At 48.1% G+C, this 24,177-nt stretch overlaps 1 protein-coding gene across 2 annotated transcripts; it reads left to right on the top strand.

Moving 5' to 3' along the window:
* The first annotated feature begins 312 nt into the window (after positions 1–312).
* ETHE1 (ETHE1 persulfide dioxygenase) lies at positions 313–22,814 on the top strand. Of its 2 annotated transcripts, none has more exons than XM_082233115.1 (7): positions 313–348; positions 7,367–7,511; positions 8,935–9,083; positions 12,307–12,436; positions 13,788–13,877; positions 15,954–16,070; positions 22,315–22,814. In XM_082233115.1, exons 1-7 carry the CDS (start codon positions 328–330, stop codon positions 22,365–22,367), a joined length of 705 nt encoding a protein of 234 aa, XP_082089241.1. In that variant the 5' UTR covers positions 313–327; the 3' UTR covers positions 22,368–22,814. The 2 variants fall into 2 exon arrangements, with proteins under 2 accessions (XP_082089241.1, XP_082089240.1); XM_082233114.1 differs by lacking the exon at positions 313–348 and adding an exon at positions 2,520–2,731.
* Positions 22,815–24,177: the final 1,363 nt, after the last annotated feature.

Here is a 24,177-nt window from a genome sequence, read left to right on the forward strand (position 1 = left end):
GGTGGCTGGAGACGGACAAACCTAATCGCCTTTTTTATTTTTTTTAATTTTTTTGGCCAATGAGCTGCTGTTCTGAGTTCTATGCTGTCCAGGGTAGAAAAGCCTTCTGGACGTGTAGTAAATGCAGCATTTTCCTGGCAGGCAAACATCTAAGCTGCTTTTCACTGGTCCAGCTAGCTCAGTATTGTCCACACTGCCTTGGCAGCAAGCCATCTAGGATTTCAGACTAGGGTTTTCCCCCCAACCCAGCCTAGAGATTGAACCCCGGGACCTTTTGCATGCAAAGCAGTTGCTCAGTCACTGAGCAGCAGCTCTTTCCCCTCGTTAATGTCTGTGTTTCAAGCTAGGGTTAGTCATACTCCAGGAGCGGGTCAACGTTTTAAAAGGGTGGGAGCTATTTACTGATGCTGTATTAGGATGGATGGATGTGTGAGCATTATTATATACAATCGCCTTTGGAAAATCTCTTTGTGTTCCAGAATATTCTCACATTAGATCAAGGCCGTTTTTACTAGGGATGAAAGCTAGGCATTTAGACTTGGTGCTGAAATTTGCCAGAACCTGTTCTGCCTCCTATACAGACATCCCTGCCCCGCCCCCTAGATAAAACAGGGAATGTCAGTTTGCAGCCTTTTTAATAAGTAAGTAAAGAATAGGGGCATTTCTATCTGCAAAAAAAGAAGGCTGTGTGTAAGTCAGTGGTGGTGTAGTGCTTAGTTGGTCCAAAAAGGACCTAGGAGAAGGGGGTTCAAATTCTCACTCGGCCACAAAGTTCACTGGGTGACCTCGGGCCAGTCACTTCCTCTCACCCTAACCTACCTCAAAGGGTAGTTGTGAGGATTAAATGAGGAGGGAGGCGGAGAGCCATGTATGCCCCTTGAACTCCTTGGATACAAAAGTGGGATATGAATGGAATAAATAAGGAAGGAAGCCCAATAAGAGACCACTTTTTCTACCATGATCTGCTGTGTTGCGGGTAAAACCTCTTTCCCCATTCTCTCTCTGTATCAAAAGTACCCACCCACACAATGCAAAAAATAAAATAAAATAAATTAAAATGTATTTCCCCATCTCATGCAAGAATACTGTACATCTCTTGCCCTTTGGGCTATAGAAAACGGCAATGTAAAACATTGAAATTGAAGCGTAATTGCACTAGTTAAAGATTTCCAGCTCCCCACCCTAACGATAATGGATATATACACCTCGACTGTGTGCTCTGGCTATGTATATCCATGTCCCTCCATATTGTATTGCACCAACAAATCCCACTGCCTCACCTTTTACACACAAACATGCCCTACCCTCTAGTGCTCGCACAGCGTCCCCCAAGTCACACAGCAAACTGCAATAATATCCATGTAGCTTAAGTACACACATTTTAGCGTTGTAAAACAGAAAAACGAGGCTGCCCTTTGCACAAAGAACGATAGCATGTAATCGTTGCAGGCTTCTTGTTTACGAGAACCTCCCTGCACGTAGACTTTACACCTGCCGGTTCAGCTCTACTTTGAGCTAGCCAGGTGCCTTTGCCTACCTTTGATTTTAAAAGTGTTATAGTGATGGTAGTTCATTGATATGAATGATATAACCACTTTTTGAATGTGGATTAGACTACCCTACTTTGTGAGTGGAAGCATATATAGTCTTAGCTATAGTTATGCTGCTGGAACAGGTGCATTGCATTTCAGGGGTGGGAGGCCCAAGTCCCAGATTTTTTGCACTGGGCCCCGGATCTCCTGGCTTCCCCCCCCCCCCCTTTTAAAAACCTTATTTTTTAATTTATTTTAATTTGCTTAGAGGATGGTAATGCATGCTGCAAAGTGCAGTGCTAGTGATGTCCCAGCCAGCCAGGGACTTAAACATACACCTTTGCAAATAATCACACACATGCAAATAGCATTCATCTTAGCCTGGTGCTCTGATTCAATTAAATACTTCACAGTGGCCAGTCCCTAAGACAGTACTGATCAGTGACTGCAGAAGGTGGGAAAGGTAGGAACCTCAGGTAGGAAGAGGATTGAATAAATCCTAGCCAAAGGAAGATATAATATACTGCAAGGCAAAACGCTGAAGGTTCTTCATTCTTACCCATGTGTGCATGAATAGACTGTGTGCATGAATGTGTGTTGAAGGGGGTGAACTCCGCCAAATGGGTTTCTCTGGAATGTATTATCTGAGCAATCAATCATCTGGTGGAGTCAATCTGGTGGAGTCCATAAGAACTCTCATTCCTAGAATGTGTTTATCTGGGCAAGTTGGCTCTCTAGCTCTTATCGCGACTTGTGGCAAGGGTTCTGTGCTTTGCCCTTGGGACCAAAGCCCAGGTTAAGAGTTTGTTGCCAGTAAATCTTGTGATTACAGTAGCACTAAACAGGACTTTTTGGCACGCCAGCTCTTGCTCCTGCATTCATAAAAAAGGTTCGTCAGTTGGCAGGAAAAGCCAAAACAAGGAGAGGGCTCCTGCCGCTGCGTGGCGCTTTAAGGAGGCTCGCAGCCCGCCCACTTTTCCGCCGCCGCTCCTGACCCAGCCTCTGAACTTTTAAAGGGCGTCGCTCCTCTCCTTTCATTTCCACCAAGTGTGGCGCGCCCGATGTCTCTGTCCCGCAGATGCCCTGCTGCAGCCGCGGCTGCTCTGCGGGTCCTGGGCGCCGCTCCGGCCCGGGCCAGCCTTCCCCGGCGATGCTACTGCGTCCGCACCGCGCAGCGCCAGGGGCTGCTCTTCCGACAGGTGAGCTGATCCGAGGCGCCCCGTCCTCCACCCCGAAGGGTGGCAGGCAGGATCGGGACCCTTCTACCCCGCTCTTGAAACAATAGCAGCAGCAGCAACCTTCCATTGAATTTATTTGGCAGTACTGTTGGTTTGGATGCGTGTGTGTTTGTGCTTCTGTAGGTTGCCAACGTTTCCCATCCCATAGGGCTCCTCTGCCTCTGTGCACGACTGCAAGGCAAGCAGAACTTTTATAGTTGCGAAGCTGCCCTCTCCTTACGTTTAAAGCACATAAACACACACGTACGGATTCTGGGAAGTGTAGTTGTGTTAAGGGTCCTTGGAAGTGCAGCTCTGTGAGGGCCAAACTACAGTTCCCAGGGTTCGTTCTTTCTTTTAAGGAAAGGGAGGGGGCAGTGCACTTTGAATGCACAGCCTGTATGCAGCTGGAAAGCTCTGCTGAAAAGCTCCACTTGCTGGATTTTTGTTTGCTGTTCCAGATTACTGGAAGCCTAGAGTACTTCCAAGGGGGTGCTGTTTGTTGTTATGGGATCAGCATGCATGCATGTTTCTCTTGGCTGCTACATTGTGGAGGCAGAGGAGCTGGGATTTTGTGTTCCATTTCCTGGATGCCTTATCTTCCTTTTCGCCACTTGTTCCTGGGCACCTAGGCTTCAAAGTCAGTTGAGTTCCACAGAGCTTCCTTCTGAGTAACATCTACCCTGCTTTTCAAAGCTAACAACAAGAAGTACAGTGGTACCTCGGGTTAAGTACTTAATTCATTCCGGAGGTCTGTTCTTAACCTGAAACTGTTCTTAACCTGAAGCACCACTTTAGCTAATGGGGCCTCCCGCTGCCGCCGGAGCACGGTTTCTGTTCTCATCCTGAAGCAAAGTTCTTAACCCGAGGTACTATTTCTGGGTTAGCGGGGTCTGTAACCTGAAGTGTATATAACCTGAGGTACCACTGTACATTTGCAGGCAATCTTTTCTTCCAAGTGGTGTGCATCATTCTCCTCTTCCCCATATAACCCTCACAGCAACCCTGTTAGGCCGAGGCGAGCGCATACAAGCCATCTCCTAGGGACCGAGGTCCCCTTGACCCTCCCAATAAAATATTTGAGGACTCCAGCCCCCCCCCCGAAAGTTGATAAGCATTGCCATTCAAATAATATGCATGCCTTATGATAGATTATGTTGGGTGGGCCTTACCTGCCACCCATATTTCATTCAAGTTGGCAGCTACTCTATTCTGAACTTAAAAATGGAAAGTGTAATGCCAGTGGTCAACAAGAGGTTTAAAGACTTTCTCAAGGCAAATCTTTAAAAATGTAGTATAAACACTGACAACTGGGAAACACTGGCCTGCGAGCACTCCACTTGGAGAACAGCCTTTACCAAAGATGTCATGGGCTTTGAAGATGCTCAAACTCATGACGCAAGGGAGAAACGTGCTTAGGGAAGGCACACTTGGCAAATCCACACTGTGATCAACACCCACCCGGAAACCTATGCCCCACTGTAGAAGGACGTGTGGATCCAGAATTGGCCTCGACAGTCACTTACGGACTCACTATTAAAACCATGTTTATGGAAGACAATCTTACTCAGCTACGAGTGATTGCCAAAGATTCAAGTTGGCACTCGTGGCTGAGAGGCAGTGAGCGGCCCAAGGTCATAAGAGGCTTCCCATAATAAATAAGTAACAGCATATAGGAATGCATCCTAGTTTTCTCTTTCTTCCCTCTGCACCCAAAATATATGTGCTTAATTTTAGGGCCAGCTTCGGCCGCAGTCAAGGTTTCAGATGCTGAGGGATATTGGGAGACAGGGCTGTGTGTACCACATTGAAGTAAGACTCAGTTAAATCACCATGATACCACAGTCACAGTTTCCTTCAACAGAATAATGGGAGCTGTAGTTTGTTAAGGGTCATGAGAATCGCTGGGAGACCTCCCTATTTCCCTAACAGAGTTGCAACTCTCAGAGCTCCCAAAGGAAGAGGGACTGATTGTTAAACCAAGTTCGAAACCAGAGCTCTGGGAGAGGAACGGGAGTCTCCCAAATACTCTCAGCACCCTTAACAAGCTATAGCTCCCAGGACTGGGAAGCCAGTACTGTCTATAGTGCTATTCTGCTTTAAATGCAGAGTCCAGACTGGACTAGCATTGGATAGAATCCTGCATAATCAGGTATAATACAAATGTTTATTTACTTATCATTTATTTTGCTAAGTTGTAATTCATTGTCTTTCAATTTACTGTGCTTTCTTAAACGCAATTGTTATATATTTCACTTGAAATAATTACCATAAATTAATTTTTTTGATGTGTATGGTCCCTTTTTTAGGTTATCATATTATTCTCTCACTTGTATTGTTGACCATCTTGACATTTTTTAAAACAACAGCAAAGCTGGACTCCAAATCCCTGATTCTCCCCTCCTTTTTAATTTTTTTACCTGCCCTTCCTCATAAGGTCCCAGGTTGGTTTACAACAACATAATACACAATTATTTTATTGTTCTAGCTGAAGGCCTTGTAACACTAATACCAATAAAATAATACAGAACATGCATCCATGCTGTAAAAGATACCAGAGATACCAACATCTTATCTTAATTTCAGATTGAACTTTATCTATAGTTATGCAGACTTTTAAAACTTTCAGAATGATAAAACAAGCAAGCCATGTTCTAAATGGAACACAGTACTGGTGTGTCTGCTAGATTCTTGGGGCTGTAATCGGTTTGATGATTAACTGCACCTTCTTGACCCCTGGGTCCAGCCTGCTTGGATATAAGCAATGTTAGGAAGCAAGTTCTTCTGTGAGTAGGTCTGGAACTTATGACCTGCATCAAGAATACCGATAGAGAAGTCAGTGGTAGGAATATAAAGTACTGTGCCATTGGAGGAAAGCCTTGCTAAGATCTGGAGAGTAGCCAAATTGGGCAAAAGTGGAAAACTGTTACACTTGAGCGATGTGGGAGCAGGGAGCAGTTAGGCACATTTAAAAGAACATGGCCATTTCTTCATTTTATATGAAGAGCCTCAAACCCAGTGCATCTCTGGGATTGTAAGAACTCAAAGAAAGCAGCACACCTTTGAGAATTTCGGTCCAACATCTTGATTCAAAATGGCATATTCAAGCATAGTCAAAAACCAGCTCCCTCATCTCAGGTGCCGTCGTGCAGAATTTGGCTGCAATACATCATGAGGTGTCTCAATGCATAGAGAATGGGCAGGCAAGCAACTTTCCTAAATAATACAATACCAAATGTAATGTGGGTATTTTTATTTAGTCGGTTAACACAATTTATAGACTATTTAATCTAAGAAAGAAGGAAGAATCTTTAAGCAGCTTACATAAAATGGTGCAAATATTTAATAAGAAAGTCAGACGCAGTCAAAAAATTTAAATGGGTGTATGTATGTAACTTCTTAAAACTGCAGAAAGACCAGAAGAGATTTTTTTGTTTGTTTTTGTTTTAAAGCAAGTATATGGAATAAAAATCACATGTCTGGATAGGCTGGCCAAAACAAAAGATTTGTTTGTTTGTTTTTAGTGCCTAAAGCGGGTGGCACTGTGGGTTAAACCACAAAGCCTAGGACCTGCCGATCAGAAGGTTGGCAGTTTGAATCCCTGCGACGGGGTGAGCTCCCGTTGCTCAGGCTCTGCTCCTACCAACCTAGCAGTTCGAAAGCACATCAAAGTGCAAGTAGATAAATTAGGTACCGCTCCAGCGGGAAGGTAAACGGCATTTTCGTGCGCTGCTCTGGTTAGCCAGAAGCAGCTTAGTCATGCTGGCCACATGACCCGGAAGCTGTATGCCGGCTCCCTCGGCCAATAAAGCGAGATGAGCGCCGCAACCCCAGAGTCGGTCACGACTGGACCTAATGGTCAGGGGTCCCTTTACCTTTACCTTTTTAAAGCAGTACAACGAAGGCACCTCCCTAATACTACCCTGACACCAGGCAGGCGCCTTCACTGTATTCTTTACAGCTCCTGCTAAAAACATGCTTGCTTAGGCAAAGCTTGGTGGGTGTTTTAATCTGGATTTTAGTTTATCATTGATTGTAAATATTTTTTTCAAATCTTTTAAATAGTTGTTTTAAACTGGTTTATTTCATTGTTTGTTTGTTTTTCCTTTTGTAAACCGCTTTGCGGTTTAGTTTAGTCTTACAATCAAGTTGTATATATAAATGTTGCGAAATAAAGAAAATAAAATAGACCCAGAGCATAAAAGAACCAACGCTAAAAGATCCAACTCCTTACATACAAAGGCACGTAAAATATTTTTCTGTAGCGGGAGTATATTTGTGGACGTTAATTTGGAAAGAATATAAATCAAGAGATTCCCCAGGGCGAGGGATTAGAAGCCCGCTTCCTGCTTTAGCCACTAGGCCTGGTGTGGAGGCACTCTGGCCTATGCGCTGATGCACTTCATGTTGCCTTTGGCTTATGACCTCCAGCTTCCTCTCCATGTGACTGCGCACCCATACCCCGGTTGTTGCTGTTATTAGGGGCAGGGGTCCTTTTCTTCCTAAGCACAAGGGCCACTGGAGGAGGGGGCTGCTTTGGGGAAAGGGATCCTCAGACGCTCCCACCTATCACCTTTCATGGACTAACCAGATATATCTCTGCATTCCCCTCCCCAGCTCTTTGAATCAGAGAGTTCCACATATACCTACTTGCTGGCAGATTTGAAGACCAAGGAGGCAGTTCTGATAGACCCAGTTCTGGAGACAGCCAAGAGGGATTCGACCCTGGTGAAGCAGCTTGGTCTGAATTTGGTATATGCAGGTGAGAGGAGGAGGTTTTTCTTCAGTCCTGGATGGATCAAGGCAGTTGGAGTAGTGTAACATGCTCCCAAGGAAGCCCACAGGTTCAGAGTCCTTGCATTTGTTTACAGAGCCCTGAGCAACTTAGTTCCTGGCTAATCTAGGTACCACCTGGACCCTTACGGTTCAGCCTCATCACTCAGATCACCTGTAGGAGCATTGCTGGTCACCCGCCATGATGGTCACCCTCATTTGACATCAGTGTGAAAACATGGCTTGGCCCAGTGCCATGGGATGCTCCTCCGAGAGAGATTCAGCACAGCATCCTCTTTTTCCACCTTTAAATGTTTGATGAAAACTCAGCTATGCTGCTAGGCTTATGCAGACAATTAAGAAAGCATCCCCTGTAATGGTTAGTGAATGATCTGTGGTTTTAATTTTTTACTTGGTTTTTATTGCATGTGTGTGTACATTGCTGTAAATCACTTAAATTTTTCCCCCTTTTTTTGAAGTAGAACAAAACCTTATTATTCCCTCCTCACTCCGTCCCTCCCTCTCTCCCTTCCTTCTTTCCCCCCTCAACCGTACAACATCTATGAGAATAGGATCTTGTATGGAATGTAACTGAAGTGTGAAAAAGTGTGAAAAGCGTGAAAATGAATATAGAGATGCTATATGTACTTGTTTATTTGTTTTTTAAGACAATAACATCTTTAATAAAAACTAATTTTTAATACAGTCAAACCTCGGCTCCCAATTGCCTTGGGAGTCGAGCGTTCCAGCTTGTTAAACAAACGAAAACCGGAAGTGAGTGTTCCGGTTTTTGAACGTTCTTTTGGAAGCCGAACGTCCTGTGGGCCTTCCGCGGCTTCCGATTGGCTGCAGGAGCTTCCTACAGCCAATCAGAAGCCGCGTTTCAGTTTCCAAACTTTCAGAAGTCAAACAGACTTCCGCAACAGATTCTGTTCGACTTCTGAGGTACGACTGTACATATAATGAAATTGCAAAAATAAAAGTGGATTTTTTTTCCAGCTCCCAAGAGCAGGTTAGTAAAACCTGGCCTTCATGGGTATTGCTAGGTTAAAATGGAACAGAAAAGAAATGGCATATTCCACTTTCTACCACTAGGTAGCGGAAGAGTAGAATAATAGAATCGTACCTTTGAATCAGGAAGGAGATGGTAACCCACACTGGCCCAAGGCATTTTGGCACCTGAGGTGGCAAAACGGCCTGGCCTGACTGTGGCGTTAGATCTGTGGTTCTCCAGAAACATTTAGAGGACCAATCCCATCATCCCTCAATGTTGGCAATGTTGGCTGAGACCAACGGGGAGTTGGAGTCCCAATGACATCTGAGGCAGGGCACAGGCTCCCCACTTCTTTGTTAAATGCTTTGATTTTTGTGTCTTGCAATAATAACCCCAAGCTTCTTTTCCTCTTTCTCAGTCAACACTCACTGCCATGCAGACCACATCACAGGCACCGGATTGCTGAAGAAGCTTCTCCCAGGCTGCCGGAGTGTCATCTCCAAACATAGTGGTGCCTCTGCTGACCTCTTAATCCAGGAAGGGCACACCCTCAAATTTGGGGATTTTGTGAGTTTGTTTGTTTGTTTGATTGATTTTACACCCCACCTTTTCCTCCAGGGAGCTCAAGGTCAAGGTCATAGACCAAATGGAGCAAACAGCACGCGGACCTAGTGGTGGGAGGAAAAAATCCTTAAATAAGAGACACGGGGGAATGATTAATGGACTTCAATGTCTGTACACTAATGCGCAAAGCATGGGAAATAAACAAGATGAGCTTGAGCTCTTGGTACAGCAAACTAAATATGACATAATAGGCATCACTGAAACCTGGTGGGATAAGTCCCACGATTGGAATGTAATAATGGGGGGATACAATCTATTTCAGAGAAACAGACCAGACAAGAAAGGAGGAGGAGTGGCGTTATATGTCAGGGATGTGTATACCTGTGAAGAGATCCAAGATTTAGATCCTCAAAGCCAAAGTGAGAGCATTTGGATCAAAATTAAGGGAGAGAAGAATAACAGAGACCTCATTGTGGGAGTTTACTATAGATCCCCAAGCCAAACGGAGGACATAGATGATGCCTTCCTGGAACAGATGGCCAAGCATGCAAAAGGAAGGGAGATAGTAGTAATGGGGGACTTCAATTACCCGGATATTTGTTGGACGTCAAACTCAGCCAAGAGCATAAGGTCAAACAGATTCCTCACTGGCCTTGCAGACAACTTCATTGTCCAGAAAGTGGGAGAAGCAACAAGAGGAACCGCCATTTTAGATCTGGTCCTAACCAATGTTGATGACCTGATTAGTGGGGTAGAAGTGGAAGGATCATTAGGCGCGAGTGATCATGCTCTTCTGAAGTTTACTATACAGCGGAAAGGAGCAGCCAAGCATACTAGGACTCAATTTCTTGACTTTAAGAAAGCCGACTTCATAAAACTTAGGGAAGTGCTGGGTGAGATCCCATGGACAACAATACTAAAAGGAAAGGGAGTTCATGATGGCTGGGAGTTTGTTAAGAGGGAGATACTAAAAGCACAACGTCAGGCAATACCAATGAGACGGAAACATGGAAGGTGCCTAAAGAAGCCAGGGTGGCTATCTAAAGAACTTTTAACTGAATTAAGATTAAAAAAGGATGTGTACAAAAAATGGAAAAGGGGGGAAACCACCAAAGAGGAATTCAAACAAATAGCCAGCACGTGTAGACACAAAGTCAGAAAAACTAAAGCACAGAATGAACTCAGGCTTGCTAGAGAGGTTAAAAGCAACAAAAAAGGCTTTTATGGGTATGTTCGTAGCAAAAGGAAGAACAAAGAAACAATGGGGTCACTCAGAGGAGAAGATGGTGAAATGCAAACAGGGGACACAGAAAGGGCTCAACTACTCAATGCCTTCTTTGCCTCAGTCTTCTCCGATAAAGAAAACAATGCCCGACCTGAAGAATTTGGAGCAAATGATTCAGCAAAGGAAACACAGCCCAGAATAACTAAGGAGATAGTACAAGAATATTTGGCTAGTTTAGATGTATTCAAGTCTCCAGGGCCAGATGAACTGCATCCAAGAGTATTAAAAGAACTGGCAGATGTGATCTCAGAACCACTGGCAGTCATCTTTGAGAATTCCTGGAGAACAGGCGAAGTCCCGGCAGACTGGAGGAGGGCAAATGTTGTCCCTATTTTCAAAAAGGGGAAAAGAGAGGACCCAAATAATTACCGCCCAGTCAGTCTGACATCAATAGCAGGGAAGATTCTGGAGCAGATCATTAAGCAAACAGTCTGTGAGCACCTAGAAAGGAATGCTGTGATCACCAATAGTCAGCATGGATTTCTGAAAAATAAGTCATGTCAGACTAACCTGATCTCGTTTTTTGACAGAATTACAAGCCTGGTAGATGAAGGGAACGCAGTGGATGTAGCCTACCTTGATTTCAGCAAGGCATTTGACAAGGTGCCCCATGATATTCTTGTAAAGAAGCTGGTAAAATGCGGTCTTGACTATGCTACCACTCAGTGGATTTGTAACTGGCTGACTGACCGAACCCAAAGGGTGCTCATCAATGGTTCCTCTTCATCCTGGAGAAGAGTGACTAGTGGGGTGCCACAGGGTTCTGTCTTGGGCCCGGTCTTATTCAACATCTTTATCAACGACTTGGATGATGGACTCAAGGGCATCCTGATCAAATTTGCAGATGACACCAAACTGGGAGGGGTGGCTAACACCCCAGAGGACAGGATCACACTTCAAAACGACCTTGACAGATTAGAGAACTGGGCAAAAATAAACAAGATGAATTTTAACAGGGAGAAATGTAAAGTATTGCACTTGGGCAAAAAAAATGAGAGGCACACATACAAGATGGGTGACACCTGGCTTGAGAGCAGTACATGTGAAAAGGATCTAGGAGTCTTGGTTGACCACAAACTTGACATGAGCCAACAGTGTGACGCGGCAGCTAAAAAAGCCAATGCAATTCTGGGCTGCATCAATAGGAGTATAGCATCTAGATCAAGGGAAGTAATAGTGCCACTGTATTCTGCTCTGGTCAGACCACACCTGGAGTACTGTGTCCAGTTCTGGGCACCACAATTCAAGAAGGACACTGACAAACTGGAACGTGTCCAGAGGAGGGCAACCAAAATGGTCAAAGGCCTGGAAACGATGCCTTATGAGGAACGGCTAAGGGAACTGGGCATGTTTAGCCTGGAGAAGAGGAGGTTAAGGGGTGATATGATAGCCATGTTCAAATATATAAAAGGATGTCACATAGCGGAGGGAGAAAGGTTGTTTTCTGCTGCTCCAGAGAAGCGGACACGGAGCAATGGATCCAAACTACAAGAAAGAAGATTCCACCTAAACATTAGGAAGAACTTCCTGACAGTAAGAGCTGTTCGACAGTGGAATTTGCTGCCAAGGAGTGTGGTGGAGTCTCCTACTTTGGAGGTCTTTAAGCAGAGGCTTGACAACCATATGTCAGGAGTGCTCTGATGGTGTTTCCTGCTTGGCAGGGGGTTGGACTCGATGGCCCTTGTGGTCTCTTCCAACTCTATGATTCTATGATTCTATGATTCTAAGGTGGTGTACACACGGCTCTCCCCCGCCTCATTTAACCCCCACAACAACCCTGCGATGTTGGTTAGGCTGAGAGACTGCAGCTGGCTCAAAGCCGCTCAGCGAGTTTCACAGCTGAGTGCGGATTTGAACCCTGGTCTCCCACTCTAAGCACTATATCACACTGGCAGTTCCAAGGCTTGAATCTCATGGCATGTCACCCTGCTGTTGTTGCAGGCCCTGGAAGCTCGTTCCACCCCTGGGCACACAGACGGATGCCTGACGTATGTGCTGAATGACAAAGGCATGGCTTTCACTGGTGATGCCTTGCTGATCCGGGGCTGTGGACGGACAGACTTCCAGCAAGGTACAGAGGCCTTGTGGATCCAGTTATAACCAGGGAGGGTGGTCATATCAGGGTGGACTCTGATCTGTTGCAAGGGGGAGGGAGCTATGAGATCTGGGTCAGTCTTAATGGCTACCATCAGTATTAGAGGGTAGCTTCAAGATTTATGGGGAGACATGGGCTGTCGTGTTCCATTTGACAAATTATACCCATTTATTTATTTTTTTGCCTTAATCTGAATGTGTCTACCTACAATAGCACTGTATTTCTCCCTGGCCACATTCAGACCATACATGTGAAGTACCATGGTACCACTTTAAACAGCCATGGTTTTCCCCATAGAATTCTGGGAGCAGTAGTTTGTTAAAGGTGCTGAGAATTTTTGGGAGCCCTTTGCTTCTCTCACACAGAGCTACAATTCCCAGAGTCCCTGAGGAAAAGGGATTGATTGTTAGACCACTCTGTTTATTGTAGCTCTCCGGAGCAAGTCTCTTTGAAGGGGAAAAATATGGGATGGTGTTTCAATGAAGACAACACCATGTGAGTGTTGTGGATAAGATTGACAACAAACTGTTGTGTAGAAATGTGCAGCCACCTCTGCAAAAAAACAAGCCTGTAAGGGGGTATATGTGTTTTCTTCCTCCCCACTTCAAATGAACACTTAATGCCCGGAGTGGACCTCACTGGTCACCCCCTAATGTCCACACACATCCCATTAATGTGAAATAGGCTTTTATGCAACTTCCATGCATCCAGAAATGCAGATTGCCTAGGGTTCCGGATGCATGAAAGAGCCTTACACATTTCTTCCTATATACTACACATTTCTTCCTATATACATAAAAATCTAATGCTGTCGTCACGCTGTGCAGTTCAGGTAGCCACACCAACTGCATGACAAACAGCAGGCAGGAGAGCGAGGAAGCAGCACTGATGGCAGACATTTAACAGAGGGGGAGGTGCTTCACAGAGTGTTTTAGTCAGCTCCTCTAAAGGCCCCCCTCCCACTGTTAAAAATGGGTGACAAGGGGGTGGGTGTAAAGGTGGTTGGTCAGAAATGGGGAAAGGTCAGTGGGCAAATAGGTAAACAGGGTGGGCAGCCGGTGCCCCAGTATATGCTCCATAGATGCTTTCTTTGCACTAATGCTTAACGCATAGGTGTCAGGGGCATGGCCAGAGGGCATACTGTTGGAGGCAGGGCCCATATGCATAGTGCTTCTCCGTCCCCCTGCCTAACTGTGTGTTCGCTGAACAAATGGGAGGAATGTGTTGAAGACCCTTGTCTAAAGCAGCTGTCCTAGAGAATCAGGTTGGCAAAAATAGCTGATGTTGAAGGAAACTTAGCTCAGTAAGACTCTCTGTCTTATCCAAGGCAACCCAGAGACCCTGTATCAGTCGGTCCACGAAAAAATCTTCACACTCCCTGGCCACTGCCTAATCTACCCTGCCCATGACTATACCGGTAAGTTGGGGTCTCAGATTTGCTGCTGGGGGGCGGGCAGCACTGTGGTACAACGGACACTGGATGACAATGCAGTTCCTCGCTCAGTTCCTCATTTTCCTTAAATATCCTTAAATATCTCTGTTGCAATCAACACAGTGCCTTGTGGTTCTCTTAGAGACCGATAGATTTACTGTGCTAGAAACTGAAGACCCCCTTCAACAGATGCACAGAGTATTGTGGTGTTGGTTTTTTGAATGAAATTTTATCAACCACTTCATACCCCAAAAAAAGTTATGTACGAGGATTTAAAACATTAAATGCAACTGAGCAGTATATAGATAGAAAGGAAGGCAGATTGTTCTATGGTTCACAGTGTGCATGGCTGGAATCAACTCATAGGAAGGCTTCTTTAAATAAACGTCTCCAGACTAAGGACTGCTTCACTAGTGTGTTTCGTACATGAGAGCGAAGCAGCACTCAGCAGAACTGAACCCTCCTCTCTTCAGTGCAGTCGGAAGTGAGGGTAGGCCATATGCTTATTTAGGGTTAACTGTATTGTCAGAGTTGCTCCCCGATCCTAGCTCACAGAGGATCACGCTAGCCAGCGATCATTTAGTAAAAGTCTTTATTGAGTTACAGTTCCCATTCTCAAGCTGCTGCGTGCAACTCTACGTCTTATGGTTAGATCGGCGAAGCTCTGTCTGGGTCCCCGCCTCCTGTACACCAACTTAATATCCTAGCCTTACTCCACCTTTTCCGCCTGACTGTTCTTCTCTGGGTCCCTCTGCCCCCCGGGGTCTCTTCCTTCTGGGACTCTTCTGACGCTGACCCCCCGGACCCTTCTGTCTCCTTGCGCCGGGCTTTAGGACCTGGCTCCCTTTCCGGGCTGCTTACTGCGCCACCTTCCTGTGCATTTGAACTTGGCGCGCGCGCCCAACCTTCCACTTTCCGTCTGACCGTTTCTTCGCTCCCTGATGGAGGTGTGGCCACTCCTGACTCGTGCCCTCCCTCCTGTTGTGACTCCCTTCCTCTCCCCTGCTCTCTGTTGGTGACGCTGGTCCCGATTTCCAACTGCTCCCCTCTGAGCTCCCTCTGGCCCTTTCCTCCTGGGGTGTCCCCCTAGGCTCCCCCCTTGCCCTGGCCACTGGTGCTCCTTTCTGTGAATCTTCCGATTCACTGGAAAGACTCGGAGATCTCGGGTCGTCGTCATCACTCATCCTTTCTTCTGCCTCCTCCCCCTCGCTCTCTGTTTCCTCCCTTGCCCTTGCCTCTGCTCCTGAACCCCTGACATGTATGCTTAATTAGGGTTTTAAAAGAACCCTATTTATACATTAACCCCACACCCTGACTTGATTTGGGCTCAGGTTGATCTGGGTGTTTCTCAGATCGGGGCGGGGTGTGCACACCTGACATACACACACACACAGAGAGAGAGAGAGAATGAATATACACATTAGGGCTTCAACTTTTTTACAACCTCATGTTCCTGTTGTGTAGTTAGATGAACCTTTGGTTAAAAACAAAAAGAATGAACTTTCATTTCCAAATCTTTTGAAAACAGGTCTCCCCGAAATAAATGTCAATTTTTTGCATATGTAACTATAATGTGTCATGTAATATCCATAGCATTTATTATAATACAGGAAAAAAATAGAGCTTGCAAATTACTTGTACAATGTTTTGTACATTGTACAATGCACATCACTTCTTATTGGCTGTCATAAATCGAGATTGTGGTTTGTCTTTCCTTTTGCTGCAGGCACCATAAAGTTTATCCCTTTATGATGCAGGAAATCATTGGGGGGCGGGGTTGAGGGGGAAAGTCAAAAAGTTACAGTATACTCACAGGGACACATAAACATAGGTGTAGAAGGAAACATTTGTAAAAGTGGAGTCAAGGGGTCATGAAATGTGAGAGGCAGTAGCTCTGTTCAGGCATTTGAACAAATATCCGCCTGCCAACTGAGGAAGATAATTCCCACATTGGTAGGCCCAAATAACTTTGCCTTGATAAATCTATGTGAGCCTTTTGGGTGCCGCAAGACTCTTTTTTCTGTCCTGGCCCCCCTTGATGCATCTCCTCCTCCCTTGCAGGCCAGACAGTGTCCACAGTAGAGGAAGAAAAGACCCTGAATCCTCGCCTCACCTTGCCCCGAGAGGCCTTCGTTGAACTGATGAACAACCTGAATCTGCCCAAGCCAAAACAAATAGGTGAGGCTGGTTTCTGGTACAGCACAGCAGCATTTATCTGGAGGCTGCCTTCTCTCAGCTGCAAGCCAGTATCTGCTCCGCAATTGTGTCTTCCTCAGAAGGATCCTGGGGACTGTGGTTTGGAAACGGTGCAGAAAATTATCTCGTTTTCCTAGCCTCCTCCGCTTGCTGGACCAAGAAATGTAGGTAGCTTGCCCTATCTTGAGCCAGATGGTTGTTCCACCTAGCTGAGCATTGTCTACACTGGCCAACTGCAGCTTTTCGGGATTTAAGGCAGGAGTAACACTCTCAGCCTTGCCTAGAGATGCCAAAGATGGAATCTGAGCCACAGCACTTCCCTTAAGGAATATCCAAGGGACTGGCTTTTCTTGTGTTAGACATCTTAAAGCACAATCCCTCTGAAATATACTCAGAGTCGCAAAGTGATTTCATGCTCTTTATTCAGCTCATAGTGGTGAGGAGGAATGAATGAAAGTCCCCTCACAGTATCTGCTTTATATACATTATTTACACAATGGGCTGCACATGATTGGCTAATTCCGGAATTCTACTGTAAGCCAATCAGGTTGTGGATTCACTTCTATCTGGAGCAGGATTGGGTGGTTCCTGCCAACCAATCAAACTGCTGCATTGTTCCAGGACCAATCAGACTGCTGCATTCTGAATCCTATTGTTCTAGGACTAATCAGACTGCTGCAATTTGGATCCTATTGTTCTAGGACCAATCAGACTGCTTCAGTTTGGATCCTATTGTTCTCAGTACATAACACCCCTCCCCTCTAAGTTCCAGTCCTGCCCGGGAGGTCGCATTCATAGTCCTCAAGGTATGCCGGCGGCCTACGTGTGCGTTGCGGCCTGTGGTGTTCCCTGGTCCGGGCTCCAGGTTCTGGCTCGTGTTCCAAGGATGCTGGCTGTGATGGGGCTGTTTGGTCTGGCGCAACCGGCTCGCTCAGTCGTGGTTCTGGTTCCGGTGTCCTTTCGGCCTCACGGGTCCTCTCTGTATTTACTGATTCTGCCTCTCCTGCTGGCCCCTCCTGCTCTATGGGCCTCACTGCCCCTCTGTTCCCTTGGGACTCCTCTGACCTTTCCTCCTCCTGGTTTTCTCCCGGGAATCGTCGCCGTATCTGGTCGCAGTGGCGGCGCCAGCATTGCCCCCCATCCGTTAGCACCTCGTACGACACTGGGCCAGTGACCCTGGTGACTGTGGCGGGTACCCATGCCGGGCCTGCCCCAAAATTCTTTGCGTACACTGGGTCCTGGGCCTCGAAGGTCCGGGGGTTCCTGGCTTCCCCCACGACTACCTCATCCTGAGCTCTATCGGGGTGAAGGCGGTCCAATCTGATTGCAAGGCGCCGACCCATTAGTAGTTCAGCGGGGCTCCGGCCAGTCGTTGAGCTGGGGGTGCTGTGCTGTGCTAGAAGGAATGTGGCAAGGCGGTACTCCCAGTCCCCTTGCGTCATGCGGCGGAGGGTGTCCTTGGTGGTCCGCACCATGCGTTCTGCTTGGCCATTGGTGGCAGGGTGGAACGGCGCTGAACGGATGTGGCGGATGGCGTTCTGTGCTGTGAAGGTTTGGAATTCTCCTGACGTAAATGCAGTCCCGTTGTCTGAGACGAGAGTGTCAGGGAGCCCGTGGGTTGCAAACAGCCTGCGTAGTACCCGGATGGCTGCGGACGTGGAAGTGGACGGTACCAGTGCGACCTCCAGCCATTTGGTGTAGGAGTCCACCACTATGAAGAATGTTTTCCCCTGAAAGGGGCCAGCGAAATCCACATGCAGGCGTGACCATGGTGCTCGGGCGGACTCCCAGGACTGGACTGGGGCCCTTGGGGGATCTGGGCGGGATTCTTGGCAGGCCTGGCAGTGTTTGACCCAAGCCTCTATCTCTCCATCGATCCCCGGCCACCACACATAACTCCTGGCAAGGGCCTTCATTCTTACTACCCCTGGGTGTGTCTCGTGTAGGGCTGTGAGGACCCTTTTGCGGAGGGGCTGGGGAACAACGACTCTGCTTCCCCATAACAGGCACCCCTTGTGGGCCGACAGTTCATGTTTGCGGGTTGTGTAGCCGGCGAATTCTGGCCCGGGGCTGCTGCTGGGCCATCCCCTCCACACCCAGTCCAGGACCCGGGAGATGACCCTATCTTTCTTGGAATGGTGTGCAACTTCTTGTGCCTGAATGGGGCGGTCAGGAAGCAGCTCCAGGCTCATAACCTCTTGTGCAGGTGCTGGGTCAGGGCCTGTTTCCGGTAGTGGTAGCCTGCTGAGGGCGTCCGCATGGCCCATTGCCTTCCCCGGGCGGTGAATCAGTGCATACTGGTAGCTGGCAAGGAAAATTGACCACCTGAGGACGCGAGGAGACAGCACTTGGGGGGTCTGCTTTTCGGGGGCAAACAAGCCAAGCAACGGCTTGTGGTCAGTCACCACGGTGAAGGGCCGCCCGTACAAGAAATCATGGAATTTTTTTACTCCCTTCACGATTGCCAGACCCTCCTTGTCAATTTGCGAGTAGTTCCGCTCGGTTGCGTTGAGTGTCTGGGAAAAGTACGCCACCGGTACCTCTCTTCCATCCGGGAGTTGGTGCCCCAGGACAGCGCCAATGCCATAGGGTGAGGCATCGCATGCTAGCACCACTGGCAGCCTCTCGTCGAAGTGTGCCAAGACAGAGTTTGAGACAAGCAAGTCCTTGACTGCCTGGAATGCAGCCTCCTGGCGCTGGCCCCACACCCAAGGGGCCCGCTTGTCCAGGAGTCTGTGTAGGGGCTCCGCTACCGCCGCCTTGTGGGGAAGGAAGGAATGGTAAAAGTTCAATAGTCCCAAGAAGGCCTGAAGTTCAGTCTTGCTCTTGGGCGCTGGGGCATCACAAATGGCCCGTACCTTGTCCCCCGTCGGGTGGACCCCTTCTGCGTCCACCATAAATCCCAGAAAGTCCACCTGAGGCACTCCTAGTAGACATTTTTCTCGCTTCACCTTGAGACCCGCCGTCTGGAAACGGTGCAGAACGGTGCGGAGGCGGTCCTCAAACTCCTCTGGTGTGGGCCCGGCAATCAACACATCATCGAAGAAGGGGGTGACGCCAGGAATCCCTTTAAGGAGAGAGTCCATTAGATTCTGGAATATGCCTGGTGCCACGCTGACCCCGAATTGCAGCCGCTTTACCCTGAACGCTCCTCTGTGCGTCACAATCGTCTGTGCCTCTGCTGTGGCCTCATCTACTGGCAGCTGTTGATATGCTTGGGCCAAGTCCAGCTTGCCAAAAATTTTCGACCCAGCCAGGGTGGCAAGGACATGGCTGACCACTGGCACTGGGTATGCGTGGGCCGTGAGGGCCTTGTTTATGGTACATTTGTAGTCTGCGCAGATGCGGACCGAACCATTAGGCTTGACGGGTGTGACGATTGGCGTTTCCCAGGGGGCATTAGGCACCGGCTCCAGCACTCCTTGCTCCACGAGTCGGTCCAATTCCTCGTCTATACGGGGTTTCAAGGCGAACGGGACCCGGCGGGCCTTGAGCCTGACCGGTCGTACTGCGGGGTCAAGCTGTAGCGCAATGGGGGGGCCCGTATACTGTCCCAATTTTCCGTCGAAAACCCCTGGAAATTCCTTGCATATGGCGTCCACGTCCACTTGTAAGCTAGTGTGGTTCACCCCGGTGACAGCTAGCCCCAGTGGTCCAAACCATGCCAATCCCAGTAAGCTAATGTAGGGGCCCTTGACCACAAGCAAGTCCAGTTGTCGCGTCCGCCCTCGGTATTGCACCCTGAAGGTCCCCACCCCCATTGTGGGGACCTTACGTTTCTGGAAGTCCCGTAGGGTGAATGGGGCCGGCCTGAGTTTGGGACCCCCAGTAGGACACAGTTTCCTTAAGGTCTTTGCCGAGATTATGGATAGAGTTGAACCCGTGTCAAGCTCCATGCGGCATGGGGCCCCCTCTATCTGTACCTCTACATAAATTTTCTCTACGTTGGGGTGGGGCAACTGGTATACCTGGCAGTCCGTGAGCTCCGTCGAGTTGCCTTGGTGCGTTGGGCCCCGGGACCTGGGGCTCTTGGGTTGGTCATCTGATGCCTGGTGTCGGGTGGGCCGAGCCCGACACACCCGGGCGATGTGTCCCGATTTTCTGCACTGCCTGCACTCTGCGTTGCGGAAACGGCAGGTCCTCCTCTTGTGACTCTCCCCGCAGCTTGCGCAGTTTCCTCCTTCTCGTCGAGGCAGCTGTGGTCTGTGCGCTGCTTGAGTGCGCTGCTGTACTCGGTGCACCTCCTCCCTGTCAGATCCTGAGTCGTCGGTGAGGTCTTCATGGTGGACCCTCGGTTGGGATGGCAGGCTCGGCCGTGCCTCTTGCGTCGACCTCTCGGCAGCTTCCGTTGCCAGGGCCTCCTCCAGAGCGACGTGGAACGTTAGGTCCTTCTTAGCGTAGAGGCGTCGTTGCAGCTTCTCATCCTTCAGGCCACCGACGAGACGGTCACGAAGCATGTTCTCCAGCTCTGAGAAGTTGCAGAACCGGGCGGCTTGGCGGAGAGAGGTCACAAACCCAGTTATGGTTTCCCCAGGGGCTTGTCGCTTTGCGTAGAAGGCATTTCGACGAGCCACCACTGAGGGCTGCGGCGAAAAGTGCCCCTTCAGCTGTTCCATTATTGTTTTGTATGGAACAGTAGCGACGTCTTCAGGCGCAAGGAGAGCCCGGGCGATTTCAAACGTCTCCTCTCCGCAGACGCTGAAGAATATCGCCCTCTTCTTGGCATCTTCTTCGTCGGTGACCCCTTTGGCTTCTAGGAGGAAGGTGAAACGGGAGGCGTACGCTTCCCAGTCTCCAGATGCTGGGTTGAATGGCGAGAAGCTGCTGTTGGCTGCCATTCTGAGTTCCTTGTGTCCCGGAGCTGAAGCCTGGATACACGGTGCGAGGCAGCAGTGCGGCAGGTGGCGGTGCTGCGGTGCTGTGTGTGGCAGTCAGCTCAGCGGGATCCCATCCTCGTCGCCAGTGAAATATACTCAGAGTCGCAAAGTGATTTCATGCTCTTTATTCAGCTCATAGTGGTGAGGAGGAATGAATGAAAGTCCCCTCACAGTATCTGCTTTATATACATTATTTACACAATGGGCTGCACATGATTGGCTAATTCCGGAATTCTACTGTAAGCCAATCAGGTTGTGGATTCACTTCTATCTGGAGCAGGATTGGGTGGTTCCTGCCAACCAATCAAACTGCTGCATTGTTCCAGGACCAATCAGACTGCTGCATTCTGAATCCTATTGTTCTAGGACTAATCAGACTGCTGCAATTTGGATCCTATTGTTCTAGGACCAATCAGACTGCTTCAGTTTGGATCCTATTGTTCTCAGTACATAACACCCTCCAAACACTTCCTAGGGCGTAAGTCTCATAGAACACAGTTGGACTTACGTATGAGGAAACAGAGTATATATAGAATTGAGTATGGTGTCCCTCCAGATGTGCGTTTGTTTGCATTTATATCCCACCTTTTTCCTCAAAGGGGTATACGTGGTTCTCCCCCTCCTCAATTAACCCACACAACAACCCTGTGACATAGGCGAGGCTGAGAGGCTGCGACTGGCCCCCAAGGTCACCTGGCGATCTTCCTGGAAAAGTGGGGAGTTGAACCCTGGTCTCCCATGTCTTTGTCTGGCATTCTAACCACTGTACCACACTGGCTGGGTTGCAACTCACATCATCCCTGACTGTGCCCTGAGCCAGTGTGGTGTAGTGGTTAAGAGCGGTAGTCACGTAATCTGGGTAACCGGGTTCGCGTCTCCGCTCCTCCACATGCAGCTGCTGGGTGACCTTGGGCCAGTCACACTTCTGTGAAGTCTCTCAGCCCCACTCACCTCACAGAGTGTTTGTTGTGGGGGAGGAAGGGAAAGGAGAATGTTAGCCGCTTTGAGACTCCTGAAGGGGAGTGAAAGGCGGGATATCAAATCCAAACTCTTCTTCTTCTTCTTCTGTTGGGTGTGATGGGTGTTGGAGACCCTCAGAATCTGAAGGCCCATAAGTTTTGTCTGGCTCAATTCCTTTGGCACTTTAACTTGAGAGCAAGTTATGTTGCTCTCTGTAGGACTTGCTTCAGAGTAAACCAGAATTAGGCTGGGCTCCCGGCGTGCTTGGTGGTTGGTCTGAGGGGTGGACAGCCATGACTTCTTGGGTTCTGTGCCCAGGCACAGAGGGAGGGTGATTCCTATAGGAACTCAGGGGAAATAATCTTTCTGTTACCCCTCATCTCCTGCAGATTTCGCGGTTCCTGCTAACCTCAAGTGTGGGGTCCAAGATGTAGCTGCCTAGATGCACCTTCTGACTTCCCAAAGATGACCTAAGGCATCCCTTGCAGCAATGGGATGGTTTCATGGCGTACAAACAATCTCCTTATTACACTCTGAAGGAAGATGACAGTGATTTATTTGGAAAGATGTGTGTGTCTTCAGATAAACCCTAACTTGGTTTGGTTCCTGATCATCCTGCCTATTGTGATCATCAACCTCTTAATTCCAGCTCCATGACCTCAGTGGCCCACTTTTCTTTGTTGATTTGCACTGGCTGGACATTCCCAGCTCAACCAGGACCCACGTGATGTTTTTGTTTTCCAAGTATGCACTGTGTCAAGATTTCTGCTGGGCCTCGAAATTCCTTGCCAGAAGACAGAGTCCCTTGCACTGTGAATGTTCTGAAAACTCAGGTTTTGTGTCTGAGAAACTCTTGTTGCTGAGAAAAAATAAAATGCATTTGTTGTTAGTCGGCTTCACTTCTGAATAGGATTTTTCTGGAGCAGCAATGGGAAATCTTGTCCTTGCGGATGGTGTTAGCCAATGGTCACATCCACCCCATGCATTTAAAACACACAGGAAACCTGGGAGTTGTAGTTTGCAAATGGTGCTGGGAATTGTAGTTCTGGGACAGTTAAGCTACACTTCCCAGAAGCATTTGGTGGAATCAGTGTGCTTTAATTTATTATTATCATCATCACATTTCTATCTCACCTTTCCTCCAAAAACCTCATGGTGGCATAAGCACTTCCTGCCCCGCTTTTTGTTTTACACTCACAACAACTCTGTTCGCCTGATAGACAGTGACTGGCCCAAGATCACCCCATTGGCAATCATGTACTGAAGTAGGGATTTGAGCCCTGATCTCAAGAGTCCTTAATCCTGCACTCTAAGCACTACACTACACAATTTAATTACTACTTCTTCTTTGGCAATCACTCGTAGCCAAGTAAGATTGTCTTCCATGAACACGGTTTTAACAGTGAGTCCGTAAGTGCCTGTGGAGGCCAATTCAGAATCCACACATCCTTCCACAATGGGGACATTGGTTTCCGGGCGGGAGTTGACCACGGTGAGGGTTTGCCAAGCGAGCCTACCTCTTAGCGCATTTCTCCCTTTCATCCTGAGTTTGAGCATCTTTGAACCTCTTTTGTTAACCACCAGCAATGCGCTTTCCATTTTAAGCCATTTGAGCCAGTGTGGTGTAGTGGTTAAGAGCGGTAGTCACGTAATCTGGGAAACCGGGTTCGTGTCTCCGCTCCTCCACATGCAGCTGCTGGGTGACCTTGGGCCAGTCACACTTCTGTGAAGTCTCTCAGCCCCACTCACCTCACAGAGTGTTTGTTGTGGGGGAGGAAGGGAAAGGAGAATGTTAGCCGCTTTGAGACTCCTGAAGGGGAGTGAAAGGCGGGATATCAAATCCAAACTCTTCTTCTTCTTCTTCTTAAAGTTCAAAATAGAGTAGTTTCTTTAGAAGACAATAATCAGGCATCCAAACAACCTGACCAGTCCAACAAAGTTGGTGTTGAAGAATCATTGCTTCGACACTGGTGATCTTTGCTTCTTCCAGTGGATGTGGCCTACAACTCCCATCATCCCTGACCATTGGTCATGTTGGCGGAGAGGGATGGGAATCATTGTCCAATAATTTAAATCAGGCCGGCAGCTCACCTAGTCCAACATCTTCTCACACTGGCCAACCAGATGCCTCTGGGAAACCTGCAAACACAAGAGCCCTCTCCCCTCCTGTGGTTCCCAGCAAGTGGTGTTCAAAAGCATTATTGCCTCCAACTGGCACAGCAATAGCTATCATCGCTAGTGGGCATTCATAG

This window comes from Podarcis vaucheri (assembly GCF_965113315.1).
Source record: "Podarcis vaucheri genome assembly, chromosome: 7".
In the NCBI taxonomy this organism is placed as follows: domain Eukaryota; kingdom Metazoa; phylum Chordata; class Lepidosauria; order Squamata; family Lacertidae; genus Podarcis; species Podarcis vaucheri.

Excerpts from the sequence above, each read along its gene's own strand:
- ETHE1 (XM_082233114.1), top strand. The coding sequence starts at position 2,594 with ATGTCTCTGTCCCGCAGATGCCCTGCTGCAGCCGCGGCTGCTCTGCGG. Across the intron at positions 7,512-8,934 it reads TCTGAATTTGGTATATGCAG|TCAACACTCACTGCCATGCA; the intron begins GTGAGAGGAGGA and ends CCTCTTTCTCAG. Across the intron at positions 13,878-15,953 it reads CCCTGCCCATGACTATACCG|GCCAGACAGTGTCCACAGTA; the intron begins GTAAGTTGGGGT and ends CCTCCCTTGCAG.